We start from the raw sequence: 22,123 nt of genomic DNA, 5'->3' as shown, positions 1-22,123 counted from the left end.
GCAAAGAATAAGTTGAAAGTAAATGAGAGCAAAGCAAGCAAGGGAAAAAAAAGGCAAGCGTAGTGGATTAGAGGATGAGATAAAGCAGAATGAGAGGGTGTGTAGAAGTCAAGAAATAAACTGAAATGGAAGGGTGAATTTTTAAATTCTAAAAGGAAGATATGAGATTAAAATCAAAGCAAATCTTTCCTCAAACCCTCAGATGTTCAAAGCCCTCAAAAATTGTTTGCTGCCAACAGTATTTTTAACTGAGAGAATGTTTTAGTTGATATTCTGTTGCCATGTGAGCGTATCAAAGCACACAATTAAAAGACAATTCTTTCTTAAATTCTTTTTTTTTTTTTTGGTTGCACGTGAAGAGATATTGTTGTGATTCAGTACGTCATGGATGAGACCTGAGTCGGTCATCTGGTTCAGCATTGGTGTCAAATTAGTACGTGCGGTCGTTGTTGACTAATTTGGTGGAGTGATCGGCTCAGATAGGAGGTTTAACAAACTGTACCGACATCATGCTGCAGTCATCCAGGACCCGCATCACTTCCTGTTGACTCACAAGTAAAATCAAGGTCATGTCATCGTGTTTAAGTACCTGCAACAGTGGAAATGATGGTTAATTTACATATAAAACACTCATCACGCAATAGAAATCATTCAAATGCTGAATTCCTAAAAGTTCAGACCAAAAAAAAAAAGACTAAATAGCATTGTTTATGGGCTTCCGACAGTCATTGTTCAATAAGTCAACCTTTTCAATTGCACATTTGAATTTCAAAAGTCTCCTGATGCTGATTGATTATTTGTACTGTTGATACATTTTAATGACCTCAGTTGAATTGGTGACATCTTGACCATCTGTGTACACGGAGCATATGGTCGTTACTGTAAGGGTAAATCTGCCCACTCGGCTGCTCCGTGATCCATAGAAAATGTCCTGGGCCAATCTGGCTGTTGTGCAGAGTCAGGATAATAATACTGCTGTAAAGGGGTGATGGCTCTGTCACCCATATGTCACCTACCAACAGCAATACTTTTAAGTGTGCGGTCGTAGCGGCAGGTTAACGATCCGCTGCAGTGGCGATGTTGTAACCTCTCTCTGGATAGAGAGTTTAACTACCGACTGTGACAAAAGCCAAGCAAACTAATTTAACAAATGAACCACAGCGTACGCTCAGCAGCCACCTCGCAGGAACAAGATCCAACACAAATATAACCGCAATAAAGCCTGATATTAATGCTCAGTCTAATTGGATTTAATCACCATGTGTATTATTTAAGAGAGTGTAATATTTTGGCCAAGCTGTTTACAGTATAAATACCTGAGAAGGGCTGAATACTCTCCCAGTATGATGCGCACTCCAGTACAACACCGCCACCCTCGACCACCTCAGTAATAAAAGTCAAACGGAATTATGGCCATTCTGGCGGTGTCAACAGAAAAATTATAAGGTCCATAAAAGTAGAACTGATGATGGGAAAACTGATGTATTGGATTTCATTACATTGTACAAACGTACCTAATGAATTGGCCAGTGAGTGTACTGTTGCAGTATTTCCAGGATTGTGGTAAACCTTCTAGATAAGTATTGTTTGTACCTGATATTCACAGGATTTTATAACTCTTAAGTTAGGGGGAAGGTTACGGCTCTACACGCAAATAACACAAATTTATAAATCAAATAAAACGCGTTTTATGACGAGGCCGTGAAGGCCGAGAACACGTGAGTGGAGAATCACCGCTGCCCCGCCACTCTGATGTTGATCGTGTGTAAGAAAGTGTTGCTTACACTTAGTGCCCTAGGAGGCAACATCACTGTTAGTCCGTATATGGCTTCAAGTGTTGTGGGGGAATTTCTGGATGCTAGTTTTCACCTACATAACACCGAGCAGCTACCAAACAATACGAAAGTGTTTCATGCCAGCGTTGGCCAGTGGTTGCCCACGGTTCGAGCAGGCGCTGTTTCTACCTTTGGTCAGCCGTACTCGAGGACGGATGCGGGCTGGGAGCTGAAGTCGGAGGCTTGACCAGTGGTCAGTTTTGTTGTGTCGTGGCTCTCCGGCAAGCAGTCATGGTTCAGTTTTGGTTTCAAGAAGAATTCAATCATAACTTATGGTGGTTCTCAGCTCTTGCTGTCAGCCTCTTCCTGACTGTTTCACTTTGAGATTCTTTGCACGCTTGAAAGCGTATGAGTACGTTCGAGTCATTTATAGTGCATGGTTTCATTCTGACATAAACCATAGTGCATCCCTACTGCAGAAGCCTGACATTTCCCATAGAAGAGGCAGCATTTCTCCTAAATAATCTGTAATAAATCACTGGTCGGGGCTTAATTTGACAAGACAAGACTGAAGTTGATGGTGCCACATTCCTTTTCTCTTGTTCATGTAGACGTCTTTTATCACCCTTTGTTTTATGTCACATTACCTTCGATATGTGCTCAGTTACAGCACTAAATACACACTCGCCACAGCAACACAACCACGAGGGACTTGAGGCTCAGTTGTCAAGGGCGTCCAGCGTGTGGTCGCTCGTGAGTGTCTTCAAACCAATCAAAGAAAATCCTGATTCTTAATTGTATCTAGAACACGGATACTTACACAGCATCCCTCGGTATCACACTGACATTAAGCACTTTTTATTTTCTTCGTGATATGAAGCTTGGTGGCACCAGCGCTGTCAGTCCAGATTTCACAGTAGCTTCCTTCGTCTTTATGCTACTGAGGATCATAAAGGTTTGTGGAGGATTCTGCCACACTCATTCTGTTCCTACCATTCAAAGAAATACTGTGACTCATAGATTGCATTATCATTTACATTCCTTTCACGGAACTACCGTCTTATTAGCAGCAAACATGTAGCACCGGCAAAGATGTAGCACCGGCAATGATGCACGTGGCTGGCTGTTGATGTTTCCCTGTCAGCAGTAGATTATAACTAAAACCTGATCAACTGTGATCAACTTTTTTAATTACTGAAATTCTTGGGCGATATGACAACCTGTTATAGATAACATTTATGTTCTTCACCCGGTTTGGAGAGAAATAGGTGCCCTGCTCCCCCATTTCTCGCAGCTTTCTTGAAAGCAAAGCACATTGGTGGAGTCTTTATTGTGTAGAATAACCTAAACTGAAAACAAACATATGAGGATGCAGAGTTTTGAATGAATTTAAACACACACACACACACAAAAATGCATTGTATTTCATCAGTCCTTTAAATCTCACATTGAATCTAACCTGGATATAATGAGTCATACTTGTGAGTAAAGTAAAGATATAAGAATGAAGGCTTACTGAGATGATGTCATGCCTGGCCAAGTACTTTATATTTACTCCAAGAGTTTAGTCTCTTAAGTGTGTGTGGGGAAAAAGAAAATAAGGGATTATGTTTGTCTCCATCACTCAAGAGTTGCATTTATCACAATTTAGAAGGCTAATTTAGTGTGCTGTTGATTTTCAGAATAAAACTCAAAGCCAAACAATAATGATAATAAAGCATTGCTGCTTTTAGTTTGAAGGGAAACTCATGACACTGCAAGTGATCCAAGCAATAAAAACAAGAGTGGTACTGTTCAGACTTTATTGTTGTCTTTCTATGAAAGTAAATAATTGATATTGGTACAAAGATCATTAGACGATCAATAAAGATAAATAATTTTCATCCCAAGTGAGCAGCCGTTGTTGATCTTTCTTTTCTTTGAAAATAATGTTGTTTGGCTCATTCAGTAATTGGTGCCAAAACTGGTTTGTCTCTGGCCGCTGGATGAAAAATGTCCTAACAAAGCTGACGAGACAGACAGCGCGTGTGTGAGTGTGTTTGTTCGTTATGAGGAGGAGTGTGTTCTGTCTGAGTATGTGGTGTGTAGCCTGAGTTGTGTTCTCAAGGGATCTCTGCCCCAAAGTGATTCTAATAGCATTAGTGACTGTCTGTGTAGGAATGGTCCAGTGGTGCATTATATTTCCACTGACACACACACACACACACACACTCACACACACCCCGGACATCTGGGACATTACTAATCATCAGGGATCTGTCCTTTGTGGTCTCACATACTCAATGTTCTTTGTGTGTGTGTGTGTGTGTGTGTGTGTTCTCAACTGATACAATTGTATTTCCTTCACTGTGTTGTGACACAGGGAGAGAAAGAACTTAAGAGACGCTAGGACCATGTGTGAAGGTGGTGTGACAGTCGGATCCCTGGCAGCTGTGCTGGGCTCAGCATTGTCCCACATCACCTGACACATGGAGGTAGACTTTCACCCACACACACTCACACACACACACACACACACACACACACACGCTTGGCAAAGAAAAAGTCTAAGAATAAAAGGAAGAAAAAACATTGTCTCCTCCAACTTCCCACATCAATCTCTATAACTTGTAAAACTAATAATGCAACCTTACACAGTGGCAATTTAATAACTGAGAATGATGTGTTACGATGTGTCGGCAGCAGATTTAGACTTTTAAAGCTTTCAAAGCTGCACAACTACTTCCATCAAAGTGATTTCACTCTAGAATGGAAACCTTAAGTATTTCATCTTCATTTATGAAGTAATGCAATTAATTATTTTTAGTTTCTGACATAGATTCATCACTGGCAGCCCTACAGGACAGTGACTCAGCACGAGACGTCTACTGAACAGCATGAATGATGATTCGCCAGAAGCCCCAAGGCTGCTTTATACTTGTAATATGTATTATACTTGATCCAAAAACAAAGTGAACTACTAGAACACGACAGTGGACAAGCACTGATGAGGAAGGATGAGCATGAAACAGTTGGTTCAACTAAACCAACGGAACCAGAAGAGCTATTAGTTTGTTTTTAGCTCAAATCAAAGTTTTTGTGGATTACTTAGCATACGGCTGGAAGGAGAGAGCGTCGACTATACTGCATGATGAGCTTCAGTTTATAAACAGATGTTTGTGGGGAGTTTTTCTATTGTTAGCCATTAGCATCAAGCTAAGTGTACGTGGATATTTCTTTCTGCATTTCGCAGACATACAGCGATAATAAACATTTTTTGTGAACTCAAACCTACTTGCGTTTACAGCAAAGTATACTCTTTGGGTGATGTATCAGGCAGCACGGTGGAGCAGTGGTCAGCACTGTTGCCTCACAGCAAGAAGGTTATGGGTTCAAGCCCCGGCTCCAGCACAGGATCTTTCTGTGTGAGTCTCCATGTTCTCCCTGTTCCTGTGTGGGTTCTCTCTGGTACTCCAGCTTCCTCCCACAGTCCAAAGACATCAAGAGGGGACGAGGCTGATTGACACTCTAAATTGACTGTAGGTGTGACTGTGAGTGTTAATGGTTGTCTGTCTCTATGTGTTGGTCCTGTGATGGACTGGTGACCTGTCCAGGGTGAACCCCACCTCTCGCTAGAAGGCTGCTGGGATAGGCTCCAGCCCCCCCCCCTTTGCCACCCTTAGCAGGATGAGCGATAGAAAATGGATGGATGGATGGAAATGGGAGATGTAGCTTTTTCTTTTTTTTTTTTTTAAAGCATTTTAACTTTTGACATGTTTCAGAAGCAAATTATCCCCAAATCACGGAACTAATGAGTTCCACCTTATTTTTTACCACCTGCTTGATTGAGCACCTGAGTTGAAGCCCGATGGAGCATTTGACATGCTTGGCAGCTCTTACTGTCCGGCCTGGCTGTGCTTGACCAACTGTTACATATCAAATGTTATTGCCTACATTATCCATAATGCCTTGCTTCATCATTTCAGTTGTAGCTTCACATACATCTGGTTAGACAGTGACATTTTAACTGCAGGGTGGTAAAACAGCTTCGCAGAAATGTAAGAGGCTGGATGATGGTTCCAGTTCCATGCTGAAAGGATTTTTGGCTTTATGGAATCACGGAGCATGGAGAACCTTAGAGGACTAATCTTTATTGCTTCATAAATAACACTTGTGTGATCTGGAGAAGCTCGTTTTCCACTTTTATTTCCTATCTTCACTTGTGATCTCATGTAATAACTCTCTGGGAATTTCCTTCTATCTCCTGTACATCACTTCATTCTGTCTCTTTATAAATAGCCAGCGAGGACTGAGAACAGCTTTTTTTTTTTAAGTGACCATATGGAATGATGAATATGTTCCTCGAGCCTTTCATGGATGTTTTGTTTTTATCTGTCCATGCAGCATCTTCTTACATTATCACAATGTCTATTTGTGTGTGTGTGTGTGTGTGTGTGTGTGGGGGGGGTGTTATTGCAGGAGGGTGGAAGCAAGTTTCTCTAATGTTCATTACAGCCGTTAGCTCATCATGCATCTAAATGGGCAACTGTATAGTCCCCCAATTAAGAGTGCTAATGTGTTAGAGTGTGTGTGTGTGTTTGTATTTGTGTGTGTATGCTGATGAAGTGTGAATGTATTTGTGTGGGTCAGTGCTAACGCAGCAGCAAAAACCTTGTGTGTATTCTCTTACATACTTTTTCTGTCACACATGTGCATCAATCATCATTATGCACACAAAACGGCAATGAGATTGAGTTTACCCAGCATGCAGGAGCACCATGAACAAACGCACACACTCACACACACATGATTACAATGATACACACCCCTTCCAGCCATTTCTGCAAAGCAGTCTCCTACTTAGTAGCTGCACAACCTCTAAGCCATGGGAAATAAAACGCAGCTGCGTTACAACAAACTTCCTGCCTCCACAGGAAGCGACTGTTGCCATGGTAAAATGAAATTAAAAGGGCCTGCTTAGTACAGCTAAACTTGCTTTGAGAAACAGAAACATGTGTTTGTATGTGCTGTACATACGAGATAACAGGTGATTATCAGGCAGAGAGAAAGAGAGGGAAACAGAGAGAGAGAGAGGGGGAGAGAGTGAATCAGAGAGGGAGGGTGTTTTTCAAATCTCCTGATTTAACATCTCATCCCAGGATTAGCTCTGATACTGTTAGCAATCCTGGCTACTAAACAACCACTGTTCTGTTTTGTGTAAGCCTCTAATGAATAGCCTTTAATATCATCAACCTATAAAACAAAGTCTGCTCCCTCACTGGCATTTAATCCAGTGGTAGGATTTAACCCAAATAAACACACTGACACATGCAGATAAATGAAACCACTCATGCATGTTTGTGCTCATACAAGCGCAGATCGCTAAAGATGAACATTCAAACATGATCAGGCAGCTGTCTCAATCGTATCATGGTCCTCTGTGCGTTTTACTGTATCGTCTTGCAGTTTTTGGGGCGAATAGGGCGACAGCGAATCCTCACAATGGGGGTGATCAACTCATAACCTGTTGGCAAAGACACCCGCACATTCATGGCCAAACGTGACAGATGATCCAGTGAAATAAAAGACAACAGCTCGAGCACTGCTGGACTCCAGTTTGATAATCTAGTGCACCATAGTGTCAGAGTGATGTTTCATCAGACTTACAATCTGGATAATCTATTTATAACATTCAAGGACTGTCATCCTTAGACTCTCTTTTCTAAAGCTGGGTGGTGACATCACCCCCCAAAAACAGGTTCATTAATTCCTTGTATGCTGCAATTCCTGGATACGGCCAATTTAAAGGGTTAGTTCACATTTTCTATCTACCTCCTACCTGGACAAGGTGAGGTGAAGTACTTAAGTCCACAAAACATAACTGAAGTTTCACAAGAAAAAGAAAACCATGGCAGTAATCTCCCAAAATGTCACTGACACCATATTTTCAGCCTCACTGTGGCTTGTAGCTCCCAGAAATGTAGCCATGTTTTTTGTCTGGTTGAAAACTTGGCCTCAGTAATGTTTTTCCAAACAACTTGGCACATCGAGGCTTCGGGACACTTCGGATGAGCATATGGGTGCGTGATGTGTTTTTTTTTTTCTTTCTTTCTTTCTGTTTAAAATTCAGTCACCGCTCACTTCAATTGTTTGGGAGATTACTGCAACGGCTTTTCTCATGAAAACTCCCATCAGTGTTTTGTGGAGTAAAAAAAAAAATTACCAGACGTTCCATCGGCATGACGTGAGTAGATTTGACTGACTTTTCATTTCTAGATGAGCTATCTCTTTAGGTGACTACATGACAATTAACAGAAACACTCCGGGTTCACATACGGTTAAAAGAAAAAACAAAATAACATCCTTGGCTGGGACTTTGGTCAGTTGTTGGTGTGACATATTAAATAAGTGCTCATTCAGCTCTCGTGGTTCTGACCTTTCAATGAATGTCCTCGCTACTGGAAAACAACGAAGAGAGGAAGTGCGCGCATTAAGGAATGTTACAGGAATGTTAACAAAAAAGGAGTGGAGTTAACACTAGAAAATAGATTTATTTATTTAACAAATGCTTCCTGCTGCTTCTAGGGAAAAGAGGAGGTGCAGGGGAAGCATCACAAACATCAAGATGTCTGTCAACCTTCGTAAATAGACAATGACATCGTCCATCAGTCCAACCCTGTGTGTGTGTGTGCTTGCGCGCGCGCGTGTGCGTGACAGAGAGAGAGGGTGTGTTTCCAAGACTGCATGTGCATCGCTGCATATGTCCAGCCGTGGTTTGGCTCCATGCCTCTTGCTGGCTGCCTCCTTTGGCTGCAAGTTGAAAGCGAGACGACTGCCAAGTCCAATATGTTATTATGCATTTGCTTAGACTTCAGCTGCTACGGGTTGCTGTGCGAGCCACCTCATCAGTTTGATGTTTGGAAAGATGGTTGAGCAAAATATTTTTTTGTCATTCTGTCTTTCTTTTCTTTTCTTTTTTATTGGGCTTGATCTTCCTTGACATGAAACTCCCTCTAATGCACTGAAAGGCAAATAATTTGCAGTATCATGCTCTGTGATTTAAAAATGGTACTGCTACTAAATGATTGGTAAGTTGGAGCGCTGATCTGGGACCAGCTAATTCTCTTCCACAATGTCTCATCACTCCAGCCTTGGGTTGAAAGGCTGATTGTAGTAAAGTTTTCAGTACTTAAGGTATTACAAAATGTAAAATGAATAGACTTGACACTGAGGGACAGCTGCAATACTGGTAGGGACAATGGCTGGATAATGGTGGGAACATGTCTGTTTCCCTCCCAATCCTACGCCCCATGATGGGTGTGGAAATGTGACACTAAATCACACCTCATCCTGTTTTTGTGCATACCGGTGTGTATTTAGGAGGCTCGGGTATCGACAAGGACCTCAGCATACAATCGGTATTGCAATATTTTATCATGATATATTGCAAATACAGTATGGTACATGAGTCAGACTTATACGTAGAACTTTATTTGTTCGCGATGTGGATAATTGTCTTTGGCTTCTTACATGGATTACGAAAAGGGCAACAACAACAACACAAAGGAACCAAGAGTGCCTGAATTACGGTTAAATTAAGATTTTAATTTCTTCAACCCTTGTGCAATTTTTTAAAATGTACCAATTCTAGGACCTTTTAATATTGATACAGTATAATGAAAAAATGGATTGTTGTATAGTAGTGTATTGGTTTTATTACAAAGCCCTAATATATGCTGTGCTGTAAGTTGTGATCCTTTTTATTCAAAAAAATAAACAAATATTCCAAGCTTGCTAATGGGTAACTTCCGCGGCACAGCACAAAGGTGCCTCCAGGGAATACTGTAAAGTAAGACCAAGAAACTGTGATAACAGCCAGTTTCAGTCCACCTTCAAAGTCAGTAAAATCTGCAGATACGTGTCAAAATATGGACTTTCCCACGTTTTCCTTGGCATCACAAGACCCGAACAACTTTTTCCGAGACATGAAAAATGGGTCGCCACTTCAGAGGCTTCACCCACACACTCAAACACAAATGTCCTGAAACAACCCGTGACAGTCACACAACAAGACAAGATGTAGCTCCTGCTTCACTGTAACACAAAATGATGACGACTAATGGAATGAATAATGTATTGGTAAACATCCCATCACGCTATATCAAATATAAAAGTGACGGGTGAGTGAGTGCTGAGACATGCAAAGCCATTTTGTCTCCTACAACACTGTAAAGCGACTAAATGAATTGTCAATGAATGTGCAATGACTGTTGACATTGATTTACTCTCTCATACCTGTGTGTGTGTGTGTGTGAGTGATTGAGAGAGGTGCCTGCTATCAGTAAGCAATGCTAAGTTTGTGATAAGAGCAGTTTGTTTTTTATGGGGTCAAAGAGGCAGCAAGACACAAATGGGCTTTCAGTTTTAGAAAACCACAAACATCAAATATCTGTGAGTTGTGAGGGGACGTTACGGCGTTGATTGGTCTGCAGGAATGACTGCAAAGCTCCGGGCCTGTTCGCATCATGGAATGTTAATCAAAATGCACGCAGCCGATATATTATTCCACCCCTCTAATCTCTCTCTCGTCTCCTGTTTTCTTTCAGAGTTCAGCTGGGTTGCCATGACGAGCGAGGAGTGTCCTGTGCCACTGGGGAACATTTCCTCAGCAGTGCCAGGGCGGAGTGACGAATACGGCTCGGCGCAGGCTGATGACATCATTGAAGAAGGGGGTCAAGGTGATGATGTCAGTATCGGAAGTGACCTAAGCACTCTTGTCGTGCCCTTCCCAGAGCTGGCACCCGTGGTCTTCTTCTGCCTTAAGCAGACCACGTGCCCTCGTAGCTGGTGCATCCGTATGGTCTCCAGCCCATATCCTTTTGATTCTCTGGTTGAACTGGCCTCTTCTGTGTTAAAAGTCCTGTACTTTTGCTATCATAGAAAACGTCAACATATTTTTAAACATGTTGTCAGTCAGCTTTTTATTTGAAAAGGAAGAGAAAAAGGTTGCAGGGGGGGGGGTTTGCTTCTGGTCTCAGTAGTATGAGGTTGACTATAGTTGATATGAGGCTGCAGCTCTGGTGGCACCAGCAGGGGGACATTGTCAAAGAAAACACACTCGTGTTCCAGCCTATCATGTTGACAGCAGCGTTCTTGAAGGGTGAGGTGAATCTAAACAGAATGCAGGAACTATCGCACGCTGTTCAACATGCCGCAATCAATTATCCGTTTTAACTCAAGCTAGCAGCGCTTCTACGGTTGCCCATTCAAAAACCTGTGGTGCAGGACAAAATGGGTGTTTGTTATTGTAAATTATGCTTAAAGAAAAAACAAAAAACCCCACTGTTGCAGGAAAGATGATGCAGATGTTGTATGTGGATCAGAAAGCTGATGTCGGTGCTTTAGTCAGCATTTGACCAATGTAAAAAGCTCCTCATCTCCATGATCAGAGAGCGAATGGTATTTAGTCTGATGCAGAACTGGGAGACATGAAAGAATTATAAATGCCATCCTTTTGCTTTCTCTTTTCTCAAAGGACAGCACAGCAATTGCAGAGGCGACATGTATGCTCTAACCGTTAAAAAACAAAACAAAATTGAACCGCCATGATTGACAAGAACCCATTAAGGCAACCTTTACTCTATCTCTTTATCTTCATCATGCTGCGATTAGCTAAATTATTCGCCATCTTCAGACATCATTCAATTTCATCTGCTCACGTCTGTAAGCAAGGGGTGTCAAACTCAATTCACATACAGCCTTATTTGATATCAGTGAGGCTGAACCAGTGAAAATGAGAGCATAATTACATATAAATGTCAACATCAGATTTTCCACATTGTCAGTTTAATATCACACCTGCATTACAATTTCCAGATCTCAGGGGCTCTACGAAGCCAATTAAACATTTATTCACGTGTCATGATTTACACTGTCTTTTGTAATTCTAAGACTTGTCCAAATTTAGAAACACTTGTAGTTTTTCATACATGTCCTCATGTGTGGGGTAATGCTGCCACCATCACACCACATTTATTAAAGTGAATGCTCGTAGCAAGGAGGTTTTTGTCCTTCAAACCATGAAATTAACCAAAGTTCCACCAGTACTGTTCTGGACGAAAATATGATACAGACTCTTTTGTGCTGATGCTGCTGAGTGAAATAACGATAGCCTGCAATTTTTACAATTTGTTGAGTCATCCACATCCAGTGGGCCAGATTGGGTGCTTCATTGGGCCAGCTCTTGGCCGTGAACCATGTGTTGGATAACCCTGCTCTTAGGCTATTGTTGTTTTGATTTTTTCCCCGTGCCTGTACTTCATTACAATGGTAGGGTGTAACATTTGACATTCTGTTTTGTTTGTGTGAACCATGAGAGTCCTTAAAGTTCACCAACACACCTCCTCTTTTAATCACTCCCACTACTCTCACTCCTCTGTCGATGTACCCCCTTCCTCTTCATGAGCTTATTAACTCCGCTGCTTCCAAACTTATCCACTTGCTCTTTATTTAGAGCCTCATCCTGCTAATCCATCACCCACTTTTGCAGTCACAAATTCTCTTGTTTTCAGTATTTCCTCTTTGTTCTATTGTTACATTCATCTGTCTTGACTACCCCCCACACGCGCTCGTGCGCACACACACACACACACACACACACACACACACACAAACACACACACTCCAACACTCCTTTATCTTTTGGCTTTGCTACCCCAATACATCAGACATCCTGAAGTAAGTGTGTTTGACATCCTTGTACAACTACAACTGCAGCGATCAGCGTTGAACTCCTTGAACAATAAAACATGCATGCTTGTGTGTGTTTGTGTGTGTGCATCATTGTGGTTTTAGCTGGTGCCCAGAACAATCAGTTGTCTGTTTGCTGACTACACTGACAGTGGCGGTGGGACTGAGGATGATCCTTTCACACCAGGGAAAGACGAGACCACACTGAGCTGCCTGCCGCACTGCTGTGTGTGTGTGTGTGTGTGTGTGTGTGTGTGTGTGTGTGTGTGTGTGCGCGCACGAACACAAACATCTCTCCCACTCATCAGCGTGTTAGGCTCTTAGGATTTTAAAGCAAGAAAGACTATGTTTGGTCGGCTACTGAGCTCAAATCATTCTCAACACGAGTGAGGATGGGGGTGGTGAAAAGAATTCATACGAGAGCCACCATGGTCTTGCTAATCACTGCTATGTTATGTGCAAAGCATGACTGAGGCACAAAGACGTGAATCTCCATCTATGGTTCCCTGGGAAAACTGTTCTGATGATTGTTTCTTGTTTCTTTTCTATTTAATTTCATGCTCTTGACTGTCAGACTTAGCAGTATACTGTAATAGTTGCACACATCTTTTTATTGGGGCTGGTTGGTAGTGGGCGGAGCTTACCAAGTGGCTCAGGTGTGATTATGAGTTCTTTGGCAGCAGCATGTGTAGTAGCTGGGAGCTGAACAACCTTCAGTGACAACTTTTTCAGCTCGAAGTCTGAAAACTAACTACCTCCATTTTTTTTCCTTGCTTTTGAACCAACCGCCGACCACAAAACCTGCCAGTCATTTGGACTTGTTGCTCCCTGCTAGTGCTAGCTGCTAGAGCTAACCTGAAGTTAGCCACCACACAGCTGTCTGCTAGCCAGACCACAGTCAGACCACAGTCAGATACAAACTAAAATACAAACTCAATTCATTTCACAGCAACAAACAGGCGAGAGAGAAGACGTGCTTATTGGAAAACTGAGGAGCGTAGCTGTAGCCTATGAGGACTGAAATCACAAGACAGAGGTGAACCACTCAAAAGAGGCGGGAAACAGACAAAAAAAAGGAAGTAAAAAAAGAAGACACATGAGGGAACTGCATTTCCAAATAAGAAAACTGAATACTAATATTAAAACATGGCACAAAGGAAAAACGAGAAGAATCCATGGTCATGACTAACAAAAAAATCCCAAACTTAAAATCAGCAGGTCAAGATCATGACATCTTAAAAACACATGTGAAGTCAGAGGATGAGTGACTAAATCTATTGAAAGAAATATAGTTTGCAGTAGATGTCTTAGTTACAAAACATTTAAGACGGCAAAGCAATATTGTATTTATGTGTGTTATTTGTTCATTTTGGGGACACGTCAAAATCTGTTGGAGTAATTAGCTATACCGTGTATATATATATATATATATATATATATGTATATGTATATGTATATATATATATATATATATATATACATATATATATATGTATATGTATATATATATTGAATCAATTTAGTGTTGCTAGAGTTATGTTTTGTTTTGTGATTTTTCTCTCGTCATGCATTTAAACTTGTTCAGCTTGTGAAGGTAGGCTAATGACGCGGTAAAATGTCTCTCCGACAGTCTTGCCAGGCCAATGCATCAACGTTTGTAAAATCAAGCAGACAGGGGAAGAGTGTAGGCTGTCAAAACCGGACAGCCAGACTCTGTGTTTGCCTTTCAGACAGTGTTTGATGTTGGGAGGAAAAGAGGGTTTAGAAGGATTTTACACTGCTTGCTAATGGCTGCTCTCCGCTGCTCTCATTTGGCTCCATGCCACAGGGTACAACATGCTGGGGAACACACACACAAACACACCAACACACACACAGACACACACACATATGCTAAATTAGCCTCTATTCCACCTTTTCGGTTGCTGGTTGCCCATGTTGGCTGGAACTCAGAGACGGTTAAGAGAAAACCTTGGTGAATTACTTGTGATGGAATCAGCTGAAAAAGCAAGAAACACACACACACACTAGTCATCATAGTGGTTAGTGATGTGTTACTTCTTCCTACTGTGACTGCATTAGTATAGACAGATTTTAAGCTTGCTGAGGCGTGTGTGTGTGTGTGTGTGTGTGTGTGGGAAGGAAATACTTCATAGGCTTTGTGCCTTTACTTTGTGGAAGTAAGCTGATGTGTGTGCGTGTGCATCTAATGTTTGTGAAGGACTTAAATTGAACTGGAGGTTTTTTGTGGTCAGTGATTTGAGCTTGTGTGTGTGTGTGTGTGTGTGTGTGTGTGTGTGTGTGTGTGTGTGTACTGCATAGATCTGCTGTATTGGCCATGTACTTACCAAAAACTGCATATATTTTGCAAAACTGGAGAGTGACACATTTTTTTGCATCAAAAATCAGATGATTATGCTTGCTCTGTTTTCCCTATGCTTAGTTGAGAATGTGACTGGAGTTGTATCCTGATGTGTATGTGTGTGTTAGTGTGTGTATTGACTGTCCTTAATAGATTTATTTCATTGTTCATGTACTTACCAAGAACAGCATGTACTTACCAGAACTACGGGGTGTCATGTTTTTTTGTGTCAAAAATATGATGAGAATGAAACGGAGTGCATCGTTTTCCTCGGGCTTCGTGGAGTACGCGTTGAGAGTTTTTTTGTGCGTGTTTGTTTGTGAAGCAATAAGTCGTTGTTGCGATATCTCTTTGCAGATCAATAATTCTGTCTTCCTCTCAGTAGCTGTGAGAGGCCTTCAGTGACACACTGTCACAAACACACACGCACACACTCCCACATACACAACAGTGCTCTCCCACACTCGCCTGCAGCAGAGCACCTGGAGCACCTCTCTGTGTTTCACCCTACACACTCCTTGTCACTCTCTATTGTTATGCTCTTCTGAGTGCACACTATGTACATTTCATTTAATATACATGAACGCTCTCCTTCATAGTTAGGATTCAACTTCTTTTCTTTTTAATCTCAATCCTTCCTGATGTTTGATTTAACGAAATCCCCTTAATTTATGTTTGGAAAGGCCTCTCCTTCCTGACAAATTTATTCTACTTCTTCCAATATCATTCTGTTTCACGATCCTAATTTCCTCCTATGGGTCAGTGCGCATTTTTTGTGTCACACATCATCACCGTCGTCATCCCCCTCCACTTCGCGTCCTCAGTCTTTATAAGAGCCAGGTACCTGCAATGTCAAAGGAATACAATTGAACAGAAGCGCAGCGTCACTTTATTCCATGACGTGGATGTCAGGACCGTTTTTAGACGCTGATAGCAGATCAGATGCGTCATTGTCTGGAGAGTAAAATGTTATTATTGTACAGTTCTGCAACCAAAAATGTGTCATCTCAGTATCCATGCAGTAAGAGACATTTCTTCTCAACATTTCTAACAAGAGCCAAGACGCTATTGTGCTGAAGTACTGCAGCTATGCTAAGATCAGTCTGGGATGATGGCAGATGGGTCCAACACACACCTGGCCTTCAAGTAGGAGGCCACTGTCCATGTCAGTCTCTTAAACCATGAACCAGACCCTCATCATACCAGGGGTTAAAACTCGATCTTTACATCTATAAATGATGATGAGAACAGCAGAGAGCATTGAGTCACGGCGACGTGGTTACACATTAAAAGCTCTCCGAAACAAGTTGGTGAACTGTGTATGTACTTCAGTTCACATGGACTGAAAGGAATCTTGGGTTTATCTTGAAATGGGTGTTTATTTGTTTGTCTGGTAGTTCAATGCCCTCTGCGGGGGCCCCTGCCTATGACCCCGTGCCCCACATATCAATCTCTGACCTCTTCACCCATATTTCCTGTCCAGCTGCACTATCAAATAAAAGCAAAAATGCCCCACAAGTTTACTTTAGATAAAAGTGCATTTTGTATCGAACAGCACCATCGTCATTAAACGTGATTAAGTAGATGGTGCTTCAATTTGACACCAATTTTTAGCCTTATTTTCACATGTACACATGCATTTGAGATCGTTTGGCCTGAAGAATTTGTACCAAAGTTATCAAAAATAAATATAGTTTTAAAAATATTCAGGAACCCTGAAGTGGCAGTGCTTATTTATACACAATTCCATGACATCATGTTGCAGTTTTACAGTGTTACATCCATTCAAAAGTGCCTCAGACACTGAAATGTTGGGATAAAATGTATTATGGGATCATAAAACACTGCAATTATACGTATCAGTGGTTTGTAGAATCCTACAGTTCCAGTATTTTATTGTGGCCAGTGGCTCGATGTGTCCTCATACAGCCTTGTTGGCTCTCCAATGGATTCTTACAGTGCACAAATAAATGTGCTGTATACACACACACACACACACACACACACACACACACACACACACACACACACACACACACACACACACACACACACACACACACACACACACACACACACACACACACACACAGGCACCATATCATATCCAGTCTATTAAAAAGAGGGAACAGACAACAATTCTGTGCACCGCGTACATTTTGTCCAGCCAGTCTCCTGGAAGTGTCCCAGACTTCTAAATGCTTGAAATTGTCATTGCAAAGTGGCAGCGCTGTACTGTATAGGCGCATTTAAGCTGTATCTTCAACATGGAAATTCAGGGTAATTAGTGGCAGTGTGCAGCATTTCAGAGATCCGCTGGGATGTTGGTAGCAGTCGCTGACTAGAAGCCGACTGATACGGCTCCAGCCAGTGTCCCTTTTTCTTCCCCATCCAAACATCATTACAATTACATGCTCTTCACAATATTTCTCTCCTCCAACTGACACTGTCACATGTTCTGCAGCCTCTGCTACTCCTCTCTTGTCATCCTCTCCTCCTCCTCCTCCAGTCTATTCTTTGCTCTTGGTTTCTCCTCTGTATCTATTTTCATCTGCCTGTTTCCACTGAAGAGCCTGATGCCAGTAAATATATTTCTCCTCACATTATCTCACCTTCTCCCCTTCTCCTCTGATTGGCTCCTGCGGTGTTCAAGCAGAGTGACCGCCCTCTGTGGCCCATGATCCTCTCTGGCCCTGACAGCTTGTTATCTCCATGGTGACGGATGGCTGAGGCGTTGCCTTGCTTTGGTCTTAACTACTGCTGAGGATAGAGCACACACCTGGGACACATCACATACTCTGGTTCACCTTCTGGCTCCCTCTCTTCCTGCCGTTTCCTTGTATTTTCTTTGTCTTTCTCTTAACTTTTGCTGTCTGTCCTGCTGTTTCATGTGGTTTTAGTTGGGGAAAGTTGCTCTGCTGCAGCTCAATCATGCCAGATTGATGTGCTTTCTTTTGCTTGCTGTGAGGTATGTGTGCAACATGATGGACGGGTCTGTGTGTGTGCGCGCTGTTGAATGTCTTTTCGACTTGTGTTGACATCTTTTATTAAAGAATAGAAGTCTGTCTTAAATTCACGACGACACTCTTTGTGTCTCTCTTTCATCTTCTGCTTGTTTGTCTGTCTCTTTTCTGTCACTTTTTTTCCTTTTTCGCTTTTTTGTTCTCACACTTTCAATCACTCCCTTCTTCCATATCCCTCTTCCTTAAAATGTCGTTTGCTCCAAAATTTGCATGTATCCTTTCATCTTATGTAATAACACGAGTGTTCCACTTCTTTTAATGAGACTCTGCTTAAGTAGAGTATTAACTGTTGTTCCTTTTAGCCTGGGGGAAAGTCTCCTTTTTAAAAGAGGTGCAAACATTAATGAGACAAACCTCTGTAAAGGATAAATAAAACATATTAGAATACTAATGCTCGTGCTTCCAAAATAAATCCCAGTGCTAATGTTAATACTAGTACTAATACTGATGCTAAAAAAATAAAAATCTCCACTCTCTTGCTCCCTCTGCCTTTCTTTCCCTCCTCCTTTCCTTGCCTTCCTTCCTCCTTCCTCTGTCTCCCTCAGGTCTAGTCCAAACTCCATTAGTGCCTGTGCGATGTGAGTTAGGAGGCAGAGATGAGAAGGGGCACACTGGAGGAGAAATGAAGGGTTTAAAGTGACTCTAATGACTACTGTAGTACCAAGCCTCAGTGCATGCACACTCTCAGTGACCTCTTTCACATGCGTTACTCTTTCAAAGCAGTTAGCTTGTAATTAACATGTGCTTTTTATAGTGTAGCATCAGCTACAGGTTTGACAACATTAAAAGGTAAATATACGGCACTACACTGTTAGCAGCTGATCTAGTTACTCCCTTTTTTAACTTATCAACTTAAGAAAATGAATTCACTTCTGTGAAAACTAAAACGATGGTCCATGTCCAATATGTGGACCGCAGCATGTGCGATTGTCACACAAATAATCATGGAAGTTCTCAGTTAAGAACCTCTCTGCTGTTACCGAGACTGAGAATTAGTCTGAGCAGTTCAACTAAGTTCTTACTTGGAGAGTTGAACACATTCCCTCCTTATAAAACAGACCAAATCGACACCCCTTTCAAGTTAGACCGCGCCAACCATAGCGCCATGGTAATTATATTACTTTTACATTACTCGAGGGTGGTTGTTGTTGTTGTTTTTTTTACATTTTTCAATTTTTAATCCATTATTCATCCATCCATCCATTTGCTATACCACTTATCCATTAAGGGTCATGGGGGGGGGTGTAGCCTATCCCAGCTCACTTTGGTCGAGAGCCGGGGTTCACCCTGGACGGGTCACCAGTCCATTGCAGGGCCATCAGGAGCAATTAGGGGTTCAGTATCTTGCTCAAGGATACTTGGACATCAGGGAAGTGAGGATGGAACTAGTGACACTTCACTCCCCTCTCTGCGAGAAGACCACACTACCTCCTTTACTCCATTATATTGATTAAAAAAGATTTTGTGTTGAAAACACAGCAAAACCTGATGAAGATGTTGCAGAGCTTCAAATGACACAATCAGAGCAGCCAAACTGAAACACACCAGTTTAACGCAACATTGAGTTCAACATTCCAAGCACTGGAATACAGAGACATCATGTAGAATTGCTACTTTTATATTCATAGTTAAGTCAACTCAGTATGGAATGCTACTTTACTTTTACTTGATTTTATTCAAAGCTTGAATGTTGGTTTGTAGGTGGGGAGAAAAGTTTGCCTTGGAACTTTACTTATCAGTTCAGGGTGATGTCTTTATGAGCTCGTCTGACCATATTGAGGTAGCTCCCTTCTTCTCCAGCAGAGGGTGCTCTAAAGAGTCTTGACCTCCAACCTGTCAAAGCAGAAGGCCGTTCCCGTTGGGCCTGGATCTGTTTGACGTTCCTGCCCGTTAAAAGGAAGGTTTTCGTCGCCGCTGTTGCAGGACGTGCTTGCTGATGGAGGATTGTTGGGTGGAAATTCATTCAGAGTGAGGTGCTGGACCTGCTCTACTTGTAAAGTGTCATGAGATAACTTTGGTTGTGATTTGGTGCTGTACCAATAAAATTGACTTGACTCCACTTGACCTCTGTAAGCTAAGCTAAATGATGTTTCGTTAGGCTAATTGAGGACAATCTTAACGTTCATATCCGCTACCTGCATTCTGCTTTGCAAGAGCAAAGAGCAGAGGCAGCTGGCTGTACCACAAGACTACAATAATGTCCAAAACCATACCATACCAACCATAACCAAAACACCGTAAGTAAAATCAGTAACTAAAAATGGACACAGTCTGGATCGACATCCCACAGGCAAGAATGCGAAAAGGAAGAGCCTCTCAGTCACGTAGCTGGAGTTGCGTGGTACGTGCCGTCATAACAGTTGCCTTCCTGTTGCCTCCTAATCCTAATATTGTGAATAACATCGGTGGATTCTTAACAAACTCATCAAAACTGCACAGAGTCTTTATGTTATCCTTTATATGTTGCATTTCTTTTTTTGTTTGACAATTTCTGTTTGTGCTCGTGTGTGTGTGTGTGTGTGTGTGTGTGTGTGTGTGTGTGTGTGTGTGTGTGTGTGTGTGTGTGTGAGAGCTATCATATCTCAGTGCTATTGGATTACGGATTATCTACACCGTACCTGAATTGCTGCCATAACAGGGTTATGGGTTTGTTCATTGTCACACTCTCAGTGGAGAATTACATTCAGATGGTTGGCTGACATTACCCACCCACTGCTTCACCACTGTGCTCAGCTATATGCTTTGCAGTGCAGTGATACTTCAAACAGAAGTGCCTGTTTCGTCAGAACTCAACTAACAGCAGGGCAGATTGCTTATAGATAAACCCCACAGATATTTGTCGAAGGTGTGGAAGAAGAAACGGCACATGGCGATATACTCACACAACTACTCTATAGCGTAAGATGGCATGTGCATAGAAACATGTAAGTTTAAAAAAAAACTTATAAAAAAATCATGCCTTCCTTTTCTTTATGTCAGCTCAACTCAGAAGTTTTGCTTTACACAAACTGGGACTCTTGAGAGAATTTAATAAGTCATTTAATGGCTCCATCACTGCAAACTGCAGGGTACATTTTATCCTAGTGAGTACTTTGTAGTTTGCTATTCTCATCTATTATCCACAGAGAGCTATATAAATTGTATGAGTCATTCGCCACTGCAGTGAGGCTCTTTTTTTTTCTTTGGCTTTGCTTCTTCTGACCTCCTCGGAGCACCACTGAATATATTCACAATAATAAGTGATGAAAGAAAGTGACTGCGAGCACAATCATGAAACCGCAATGGCCGACTAGCCACCTGGAGAAGTTAGGAAAGCAACATCTTCACCGGCTTTTGCGATAGTCTGTGAACATTGTGTCGTGATCTTGAACTTGACACCAACCTACTTGTTGGTTTGTCTCTGATGAGGTCATTGCGTCCACCTCCTCGTCTCCGCTCAGGCAGAGATGTATGAGGCTGCAGCTGAATGCTGCAAAAGAGCGCATGGACAAATGTCACCACTCCCGAGCGATCAATAATGAAGTCTGACTGAACAACAAAACAACACTGTAGACTCTGGGTGTCTGACACCAGAACCTTAAATACTCAAACCTTTTTTCCTGTGTAAGATATACTGTATCACTCCTTGAGTGGCCGAGTGTCAAACTATGCTGAGAGAAAAAAGTGTAAATAAATATTATTGTTGCATTCAGGAGTTTGGAGACTGTTGTATAGCTCTTCGATCTCTGGCAGGTGACAAAGTGAAAGCTGGAATTTTAGAGCTTTCATTTGCGTGGCCACATTCTTTATACTTACTGTCCTGTTTAACCATTGAGAATATATACGGTAATCTGTTGCACGTGGTTTACGGGAGATTGATGTAGAGGTTCCTGTGATTAATAGTTTTTGTGCTGTAAATAGGCAGAGCTGTGTGAAGACCACCAACCCAAAAATATTTCCAGTTTTCAGACATCTTTACCACACAAACATTTTGACCGTTCTTAGAAAATAATTATATATGTTGTTGCAAGCCGTAAAATCGCATCTTTATTTCATTTAAAACAAGTAGCATTAGCATGTAGCAATAGCACAGCTTTCCATAAACACTGACCAGGTCCTACTAAGGACATTTCTCTTTCAAAACACTTAAAGTAACAGAAACAATGATGACAACAGCAATAGCATGGTAACAGCTAACGGGGTCTTGTTACAACCCCTCAGCAATGTGCACGATTTGCACAATTTATTTTTGTGCA

The 22,123-nt window shown here is 41.8% G+C and overlaps 1 protein-coding gene across 6 annotated transcripts in view; it reads left to right on the top strand.

The window, feature by feature from the left end:
* Positions 1–22,123, top strand: part of cacna1ia (calcium voltage-gated channel subunit alpha1 Ia) — a 163,182-nt gene that overhangs the window by 40,310 nt on the left and 100,749 nt on the right. For all 6 annotated transcript variants that reach the window (XM_086186136.1, XM_086186134.1, XM_086186133.1 and 3 more), the window contains exon 2: positions 10,361–10,625. In XM_086186136.1, the coding sequence (XP_086042262.1) occupies positions 10,378–10,625 (248 nt within the window). In that variant the 5' untranslated portion in view covers positions 10,361–10,377. The remainder of the gene's footprint in view (positions 1–10,360; positions 10,626–22,123) is intronic.

This window comes from Aulostomus chinensis, chromosome 18 (assembly GCF_037954235.1).
Source record: "Aulostomus chinensis isolate RoL2024-O1b breed Wild chromosome 18, RoL_Achi_v1.0, whole genome shotgun sequence".
Classification (NCBI taxonomy): Eukaryota; Metazoa; Chordata; class Actinopteri; order Syngnathiformes; family Aulostomidae; genus Aulostomus; species Aulostomus chinensis.
The sequence above is the reverse complement of the archived record's forward strand: the minus strand, read 5'-3'. Positions and strand labels throughout refer to the sequence as shown.